This window comes from Cajanus cajan, chromosome 8 (genome assembly GCF_000230855.2).
Source record: "Cajanus cajan strain Asha chromosome 8, NIPB_CcT2T_4, whole genome shotgun sequence".
NCBI classification, from domain to species: domain Eukaryota; kingdom Viridiplantae; phylum Streptophyta; class Magnoliopsida; order Fabales; family Fabaceae; genus Cajanus; species Cajanus cajan.
In genome coordinates this window covers 25,661,646-25,671,364 of record NC_138524.1, presented here as the reverse complement: position 1 = coordinate 25,671,364, position 9,719 = coordinate 25,661,646, and the positions used below count along the sequence as shown (strand labels likewise).

The 9,719-nt window shown below is 30.8% G+C and overlaps 2 protein-coding genes across 4 annotated transcripts; both read left to right on the top strand.

The window, feature by feature from the left end:
* Positions 1-411: 411 nt before the first annotated feature.
* On the top strand, positions 412-7,577 carry LOC145950354 (cysteine-rich receptor-like protein kinase 7). The gene is made up of 4 exons (XM_083061445.1): positions 412-495; positions 582-732; positions 812-1,093; positions 7,434-7,577. Exons 1-4 carry the CDS (start codon positions 443-445, stop codon positions 7,575-7,577), a joined length of 630 nt encoding a protein of 209 aa, XP_082917571.1. The 5' UTR covers positions 412-442.
* LOC145949187 (putative alpha,alpha-trehalose-phosphate synthase [UDP-forming] 10) lies at positions 7,011-9,681 on the top strand. Of its 3 annotated transcripts, XM_083062655.1 has the most exons (5): positions 7,011-7,163; positions 7,434-7,540; positions 8,519-8,553; positions 8,906-9,185; positions 9,261-9,681. In XM_083062655.1, exons 3-5 carry the CDS (start codon positions 8,519-8,521, stop codon positions 9,588-9,590), a joined length of 645 nt encoding a protein of 214 aa, XP_082918781.1. In that variant the 5' UTR covers positions 7,011-7,163; positions 7,434-7,540; the 3' UTR covers positions 9,591-9,681. The 3 variants fall into 3 exon arrangements, with proteins under 3 accessions (XP_082918781.1, XP_082918782.1, XP_082918780.1); XM_083062656.1 differs by lacking the exon at positions 7,434-7,540 and having other exon boundaries at positions 7,014-7,163; XM_083062654.1 differs by lacking the exons at positions 7,011-7,163; positions 7,434-7,540 and having other exon boundaries at positions 7,547-8,553.
* Positions 9,682-9,719: the final 38 nt, after the last annotated feature.

Sequence of the window (9,719 nt, the reverse complement as noted above, 5' to 3'; positions counted from 1 at the left end):
AAATTATATTACAAATAATTTTAAGTTTAAATTTAATGTCATTGAAATATTAAAAATAAAAATTCAATGTTAATTTTGAACTTGTATTTAACGTTAATTTTGTTAAAATAATAATAAAAATGCAACATAATCAATAACTTAAAATACATCCATCTCACAAGTAAGTTAAAGTCTCATCACAAAGTTACAATAATTCAATCTCATAATTCCAAATGAAAGAAAACAACTTAAACTACATAAATCTTATTGGTCCAATCAAAGCTAGAAAATTAATCAAATAACATCCAACATAATTGTATAACATGCTTAACACATGTTGGTAACTTTATCAACCTCACTTTTGTAGAAAATAAGATGAGAGAGAGTAGTTTTAGGGTTATGTGGTACAAGGATAATTAGGATATTTAAGAATCCAAAAATTTCAGATTTTGGTCTTGCTAGAATGTGTGGAAGTGATCAAGTTGAAGGAAGTACAAGTGTCATAGTTGGGACACAGTAAGTATCTTAAATATTGATGCTAAAGTTATACAATATTAATGATTAATGGAATATAAAATTAAATTTTGTGTGGTTCATTTTAGTGGCTACATGGCACCTGAATATGCCATTGATGGATTATTTTCTACAAAATCGGATGTGTTCAGCTTTGGAGTACTATTGCTAGAAATTATTAGTGGAAAGAAAAACAAAGCATTTACCTACCTTGATCACAACCATAATCTTATTGATCATGTAAGTAACATAAAATACAACATGATTTTCCTATAATAAATAAGCATATATATATAACCAATGTATTAAATTATTGTAGGCATGGACATTATGGGAAAATGGCACTCCAGAGAAATTAATTGATGCTTGTTTGGAAAACTCTTGCAATATGTTTGAAGTTGTACGATGCATTCAAATTAGTCTTCTATGTCTACAACATCACCCAAATGATAGGCCGGATATGACATCAGTTGTTGTGATGTTGACTAGTGAAAATGTTTTGCCTTCACCTAAGGAACCTGGTTTCTTGATTAGAAGGGTCTCAGATGAAGGAGAATCATCTTCTAATAAACACACATCTTATTCAATCAATGAAGTAACTGTATCAATTTTAAATGCTAGATAAAAAGTAGCTTACTTCTAGTTTTTTTGTAAATTATGTAACTAATATTTTGATCTTGAATTGTTTGTTAGTCATCATAATTAGTTATATGCCAAAATATATATATATATATTAACTTTTTTAAATGAACATATTGGCAAATTAATTTAGTTATGAGCTTGCATATACAATAAATGATGAGGTCTAGCATTCAAAACTAAAACAAGTTTTCCACAATGGGAAACTTATATGACAATGTTAGACGAGTAACTTAAAAATGGATGGTTGTGATTGTTTTGAAGTTATCATATATATGTTATTTAGTAGTTTGGATTTTTTGATACATTAATATTTCATATGGATTTCTAAAGCACTGTATTGTTATATTCCTTTCCCATTTTTAGGATTTAGGGTTCATGTAAACTTTGGATTTCACCATCATTACATCAAAGTTTGGTACAAGTGAACCAAAATCGCAATTTGACAATTCCTTTTCTAAAATTGAATTTTAGGTTTGAAAATTAATAATGTAGAGGTTGGCATTGGGGATAGGCTAAACTAAAACCATAATCCCACACTCCCTTTTCTAAAATTGAAGTTTGGGTTTGACAATATATTGACCATGCAGTAGAGTTAAAACAAACACAAAAAGGGGATTTCAACAAAAATAAACTTCATTTTTAATAAATAGCAAGGAACACAGATAAGCTAAAAGAGGTATGTGAAACAAAGAACATATATGTTTTACACTGATTCATCTCTACCGTTGAGTCTACGTCCAATTTTGATCAACATGATTTGATTTCACTATCTTTAACAAAGATACAAAAGTATTATTTCATAAGTTACTTTTGCCTCAATCTAAGTGTTCTTTAATTTGTCTCTTTTAGCAAAATATCAAGTATTATTTCAACACAAAGCCTCTCCAAACTTTAAATACACCAAGTAGTCTTTAAACATAGCGACTTTTTAGGCTTCAAATTAACTAAAACACATAGTTTAAGCTATTGAAAAAAAAAACTAACAAAGTTTCATCTTTATCAAAAGACATGATACAACAAATAAGTACTAAGAGATTACTATAGAGAGATTGAATGTTTTCAAATCAAAGTAATAATTTTTTAATCTAATCTTCACACACACAGACACATGCATGCACACACACACATATATATATATAATATTGGTAATTTTTGAAGATGACCATTGCAAATCCTTCAAGTATCACTTATAATCTTGCTTCGCCTTAAATTGTATATTATCCTTCAAGCCTATTCTAAGGGTTCTCACTCATCCTTATCTTAATTATTCAATCAATTTAATTACCAATTCATTTTAATTGTTTAAATCATAAATTAAAACCTAATACCAATTTCTTGCATCTTTAATTACTCAATTAATACTCCAATTGCTCAATCTCTAATTATATTATCCAATTTTCATCCTATCCTATAAATTTGGGGTTTAAAGGACTAGAAATACATCCTCTACAACATTACCTTAAGGTTAAACCCAAACACAAAGAGAATAAAGTCTTTTTTCCCACTTCACGCTTGGTACCACGAACCTACACACCCGACCTGATCATGAATTCTACACTTCGTAGAATCACAGTTTAGGGTTCAACAATCCCTCTAACGCTCTCAATACTTATCATCTTAATTCCCCCAATCAATTGTTAATTCTTTTGTAATACTTCACTTTTTTTTGTTAAGTACATAGAAAAAAAATTCAAATGTGTGAAATTGATGCATTTAAGGAGTAATTTGATTGTTACATCCATGCACGACTATGCTTGTCTAATGCACAACTATGCTCCAAAAAAATTCACACCAAGAAGCACGCCAGTGTTAAGAAGCATGACCATGCTTATTGACACACACAAATATGCTTCTACTTTATAATAACCAACAAAGCACGCCCTTGCAAACAGAGAAACATAGTTGTGTTGTGAAGCACAACCGTACTTACTGACATGTACAATCGTGTTTGGCTGACGAAGCATACCTTTCTTGTTGAATAAGCATGCTAGTGTTCCCTCTACCTTGCATTGAAGCATGCCATGAACACAACCATGCTTTCTAAGATGGACGACCGTGCTTAAAAGTCTACTATAAATTTGGCTATAAATAGGGATATCAAGACCACATTGTAATCATCTAGTTTTTAGATTTAGTTTCCCATATATTTTTCTCTTTTTATTGCATTCATTATTGAGGTTCTATAAGAGGCTAAAACTCGAATCCTCAAAGTTAATTTTGGTCACAAAATACTTAGTCAAGAATTAATTTTATTTTAAGATTTAATTGTTTAAATATTAGATATTTTTAATATTTTTCTTTGTTGAGATATAACACAGGGAGAAAATACTTTTGAAATTACAAGTCTCAAAGAGAAATCATGACTCCAAGCTACATAGAAGACCACTCTAAGTTAGTGAAATTCGCTCAAAACAACCAAATTATAGCTCAAAAAGAACTATTTGGGTGCTTTGAGTGAGTGAAATTCGCTTCGAGCTACCACTATTTTTACTCTAAGTGAGAGCGCTCGCTCGAAGCTACCATTGATCTCACTTTGAGCTAGCACTTCACTCGAAGCTACCATTAAGCTCATTCTAAGCTAAAACAAAATAGAAAAACATCATTAGAAGCACACACAAGCTTGCTTAGGGCGAGCCACATGGGTGTTCTTAGCAAGTATATTTGACCTAAAAGTCTATTAAAAAATATTATAAAAATAGGGTCTTTAAGATACCTCAAAATCAATCAATCAAATATTTTTCCGAGCACAATTTTAGAGAGATTAGAGAAAGTTCTTGTGAGAGTTTTCTTGCAATCAAGATTCGATTAAAGATCCATATTCTCTTGTGTAATCCTTAGTTATGAGTGGTTAAGTCCTCTACTATTGGAGATTGATGTAACTATTGTACTTATGTAATCTTTATCATTCTCATTCAATACATTATTTTTATTTAGTTAATCACTTTTACTTTATACTTAATGCTTATTTTGCTCAATGCATGGTTTTATAATTTTATATAAGGTTGGAAAACCTCTTTAGAATTATGATTTAGGTAAAATGTTGATGATACTTATTTCCTAGAAATAGGGGGTAAGCCTTATTAGTCAATTTTTAGGTCCCTAACCCTAACACATGTTGCTAAACAAAAATTATCAAGGAATTTGGATTTTTCTTAAACATCCTAGAGTTTCTTGCTAAGGAATTAGGGTTTAATTTATTCAAGGATTATTGAATTAACTGTATAATTTCTAATGTTGAATGAAAAATTGGGAGGATTTATATGAGGAAGGTTCGTGAAATCAATATTTGACCTTTCTTCTTCTTCTTATTATTATTATATAAATTTAAATTCTTCATTACTTTGTTATATGCTTTGTAATTCCATAATTTTATAAACTTCTTATATTTCATGTTAAATAATTTTAAATTTCTTTAATCATCTATTTAGTATCAAAATTACATTAAACAATTATATATAGCTCAAGTCCTTGTAGATTCAATAACTTAGACTTCTGTCCAGTTTAATATGTACGACAATTGATATACCTGCCAAATGCATATCAGGGGACTTATGATATGTTTCAACACTCTAGCACCTTTTCTAGGTGTCAAGAGATGTCTCTAAATAATATGCTTGTGGTTGAATTATTTGATGAATGGGGAATAGATTTCATGGGTCATTTTCATGTATCCTTTAAAAATGAATATATTTTGGTTGTTGTGGATTATGTTTCTAAATGGGTGGAGCCTATGACTTTACCTACTAATGATGCTTAGGGTGTGGTGAAATTTTTAAAGAAAAATATTTTTTTCCCAATTTAGGACACCCCAAGAAATCATAAGTGACGGAGAATCACATTTTTGTAATAAATTATTTGATAATTTATTGCAAAAGTATGATGTAACTCATAAGGGTTTCCTTTACAGAAACTCTTAGATTTTCAGAAAAATTGATGTGTATTACCTAACCTTTCCTCCTCTCTCTTATTAATAAGACTCCAGGTTGGGCTAAAGAGCGCAAACCCAAGGCTTCCAACACACCCATGGTTTATCTTTATTTTATTTAATAAAAACATCCACCAATTATATTAAGTTTTATTAGTAAATTAGTTAAGTCCACCATATAAATATTGTTAAAAATACTTATTTTATTTTTATTTTTGAAAAACAGAATCTTACATTACTCAATATTAAAATATGCTTAATTATAAATTATCACATATAAATAATTAATAAAGAAGTTATGTAGTCAATTAATGAGTTAAATACATTAATTATCAACGTGCTTAAAGAGTAGTAAGGCTTCTTATTTTAATTGGTTTTTAATGTTTTAAAGGTAACCATCATTAACTAATTATAAAATAACTGGTTAATTAAAAGTAATTATAAAATTTTAACTATTTTATGTTTTTAAAATAAATCCAATTATTATTTCTTTTAACTAATTAGTTACGGTTAACTTCTTAGATATAACTGGTTATTTATATTTTAAAAATAGTTTAAAAAAAACTAAATCCTTCGACTCTCTGATTTTCTCTCTTTCTTTGGTTCTGCTCTCGTATGAACTGTAAATTAGAAATTGAAAATTTTAAATTGTGAGGTGCAAGGAAATGAAATTGCATTTGCATTCCCTAGTATGAATTGTCAATGTCATAGTTAAGTTTTATATTGAGTTTTCTTTGATTTTTAAATCCCTAGATTGTATTTCATTTTTCTAATTTGTGATGTTTTTGGAGCAATTGATGATTTGTTAATGATTATATTCACTTATTATTTCTAATATAGAGTCTGGTTGGGTGGAATGGTTTTCAAGTAGGAGTGTCAAAGCATCATAGTTGCTTGATATTTTGCTAACTAGGGTGGTATCAAAGATTGTGAAAATAAGTCTCTAATGACAAGATATTAAACTATATAGCAAATTTTTGTTACCAATTAGGTGAAATTATTATCTAAGCTTATGAATTGTAATCTTTTTGCACGGTTTATTTTCTTTCCTTAATTTATATTGAGATAAAAGAAAGTTATTTGAGTTTTTTACTGCCTTTTTTATTTTCAGCATGAAACAGGCATTCATCTTATTAGATTACTTTTTTTTTACTTATAAAAAACTACTATAGGAAGCAAAAAGGAAGTTTGGGGAGATTTTGTCTACATTTGAATTTCTAGATGGCCAGTCTAGGAATTTTGTAACCTCAAGTGATATTTTGTGATATAATTCATCTATGTGATGATTGCTACTTATAATGCATTGAGGTTGTCTAACTTTACATTTGGAGTTAACTTTCTGCTTGGTATTACCATATAGCCTTATACAAGAGTGCAAATGATAGTGTAGCAGTCATACATCACAAAATTGATGTGCAAATGATAGTAAATTTTTTGTGCGTGTGTGAATAAAGTCCTTACATTTTAACTTGGTGGACTTTATCATTTTTAGCATAGTAAATTACTCTATCTTTTTTCTATTTTGAATTTTGATCAATTATATACCTTTATTTAAATTGTAACCAGCAATCCTCAACATAAACTAGTGCAATTTGGTATGTTAATGGATTTTTTTAATTTTGTATTTTGTTCCTTCTTCATCTCAATCTTCTGCTAGCATTAAAAAGTTGGACCAACTACTTCAATTTTTTAACGGTTGGGTTCAAGAATGAATTTTAGGATTTATTAAATTATAAATAGTGGAGGTTATTTTGCGGAGGTTTTAAAAACCTCTTGAAGTTATTAAATTAGGTGAAAACACTACAATATTTTTTATTTTATTTACGGAAGTTTATAACCTCTTTTAATTAAATTATATTTTCCCTCTTAAATTCTAATTTTTTTCTAAAATAATTTTTTTTTCCGCTAAATCTACCCGCGCGCCTCCTATTTGTCTGAAGAGTGAAGAAAAATCAGAATCCCCTTTTTCAAAGAAATGAGAAAACCCTAAACCCGTGCGTTCTTGCGTTTCTCCGTCGTCATCGGCAATGGCTTCCCCTCTTCCGAGAATAACAGCATCGGTTTGCTCCGCGCCCTTGGCATCTCCCACAACCACCTCCTATACGTACGTTTTTCTTTTTCATTCTCAATTTTCTAACTAACTTTCTCTCTTTCTCATTCTTCTCTTTGATGCGTTGGAAATAATGAATGTGATTGGTATTCTCATTCTTCTCTTTGTTTTTCTTGTGTTCTTGTGATTATGCACAATTTGATGAATCTGAGTTAGAACTCAAAAATGTATGATTCTGGGATGTGAAATGACAGTTTGTGGTTTATTGATGCTGCATGGTTTTCTCTTGGGCATTATTTGTTTATTTTGTTCTTTGAAATGCAGGAGTCTTCTTTCTTGTTTGGCCTTGGGTACATTGTTGCAGCTGTATCTCTTTATGATGAATACAACAATGATATTCTTGACTTGAAAAAAGGATCCTGCTTCCCAAGGTTTCATTCTGCAATGCTTTCTATTGTTGACTTCTAACTCTGTTGCGGTATCAGATTAGGACTTGCTATATTTTTGGTCTATTTGAGAGTTTTTGGTTTTCTTACTAGACATAATTTTGGCCCTTGCATCCATCTAATTCTAGGTTTCATTTGGTATGCCTACATGCTTTTACCCGCAAATTTACTTGTACTTTGGTAATGTGCCCTGAGATGTTGATTTGATAGATTTCAGTTCCAGCTCTTGGGAACTGAAACTCTGTTTGGCTTGTGGGAATAGAAAATATTAATGCAGTCATGTTTGTGATTCGGCTTTGTCAATGAGAAGTATTTTGGGAGGATAGTTTAATGCATAAATATTAGTGTTAATTGCAAGGATTTCTTGATTTAAAGGATGGAGGTTTAGCATATATACATGTTTTAGCTTTGAAGTAACTAATGTTCTGTATTTTGTGTGGAGTGAAAACATTAAACATATTGTTGGATAAGTGGTCGTATTAATTAAAAAATTACTTAAGCCGGGTTTTTCTTATAGCAAGCAACCTTGCTCATATAGGATCAAGTGAACATTGACAAAGTAACTAGTAAATAGAAAACAAAGAGGAGCTAGTGCTTTGAATTCTTACTTTTCTGGAATCGTGCTGGTGTGTTTCACCCAACTCACCAAAACACATGGTTAGTTAAAATAACAGGGACATGTTCATTCTTTAATCTTGTTTGTTGCTAGAGGCATGTGTGAGAAGATTGAGGTTCCGTTTTGATTATTGGGGCATTTTGTTCCTTGTTGCAAGCGGGCACTTTGAATTTATTTGATTGGAGATGTTTAGTTTGGTACTAATGTTAATATGTGCATTTTGATGGAAGCGATCAGTTTTGTTTAGAGGATATTGGATACAGGGAGGTTATTGTATATGTGTAAACCCAACGTACTTAGTTTGGTACTAATGCTGTGCATTTTAATGAATGCTTTGGTTTGTGCAGATGGCAGTTAATGAATGCTTTGGTTTATGCATCAGGTAGTCATTCCATTACACGAGCTAAAATCAGTGAATCCTTCATCAAATTTTAACTTGAAATTTCATTGCTAAGCCTAAATTAAAATGTAGACAATGCTAATCGAAGGTTACAGTGAAATTTTCACAGCAATATTTGTTTTATCCACTTCTCCAGTTGGCTCTGGAAGTCCTCTTAGGCACAATGAACTAAATATGCGTTCTGCTTCGGGAATGAGGAATTTAGCTGGGGTCATGGGACCTTGGCATGTAGATATGGGAACATTGATGAAAGTTTTGCTTCTTCTCTGCGTATGTTACTCTTATTATGTACTTAAGATCATTTGTCATATAATAATAACCTTCTATGTGACAGAGGGTATTGGAGTCCACAGTCAACTTGGGAAAAAAATCATATAAGTACCAATTTTTCTGGGAAAGAAATTGTTGAACCTGTGATGAGAATGTATACTGAGGCAACAGATGGCTCTTATATAGAGACCAACGAGAGTGCCTTGGTATGGCACTACTATAATGCTGATCCTGATTTTGGATCTTGGCAAGCCAAGGCGCTATTGGATTATCTTGAAATTTTTTTTGCAAATGAACCCTTTGTTGTAAAGAAGGGAAAACATATTATTGAAGTCAAGTCACAGGTACATATCTATCTCTTCATTTCTCAACATATGACTATTCTCATGTGTTTTAATATTGGTTAATCAACATTGTAGGGGATTACTAAAGGGCTAATTGTAGAGGACATCCTGTCCCAGATGACCAAGAAAGGGAAATCCCCATATTTTGTACTGTGCATAGGGGATGATAGATCTGACGAGGATATGTTTGAGAGCTTACTAACCAAAGCTTACGGTGGAACCTCTTCTCCTGCACCAGAAATCTTTTCATGCACTGTTGGTCAGAAACCAAGTAAAGCTAAGTACTACTTAAATGATACTGAGGATGTGATGGGGTTGCTTCAAGCTCTTGGTACCATTTCAGGGCCCAAATCATCATTTCCTGAAGAATTACTTGTATACCTTATAGTTGTCCATTTTATTTAGGAAGAATTATGAAAAATAGGACATTCAGTAATATAAATCTTTGAACTATATGTTGTGTTTTTGGTTATTAGTAATGGAATTTCTTCATCCATTTTATGTGTATTTTTTTTTTCATTAAGTTTCTTATAA

Coding starts and splice junctions, on each gene's coding strand:
- LOC145949187 (XM_083062654.1), top strand. CDS start 8,501: ATGCTTTGGTTTGTGCAGATGGCAGTTAATGAATGCTTTGGTTTATGC. Junction 8,554..8,905: donor TGCTTTGGTTTATGCATCAG/GTAGTCATTCCA, acceptor TCTATGTGACAG/AGGGTATTGGAGTCCACAGT. Junction 9,186..9,260: donor TTATTGAAGTCAAGTCACAG/GTACATATCTAT, acceptor TCAACATTGTAG/GGGATTACTAAAGGGCTAAT.
- LOC145950354 (XM_083061445.1), top strand. CDS start 443: ATGTGTGGAAGTGATCAAGTTGAAGGAAGTACAAGTGTCATAGTTGGG. Junction 496..581: donor AGTGTCATAGTTGGGACACA/GTAAGTATCTTA, acceptor GGTTCATTTTAG/TGGCTACATGGCACCTGAAT. Junction 733..811: donor ACCATAATCTTATTGATCAT/GTAAGTAACATA, acceptor AAATTATTGTAG/GCATGGACATTATGGGAAAA.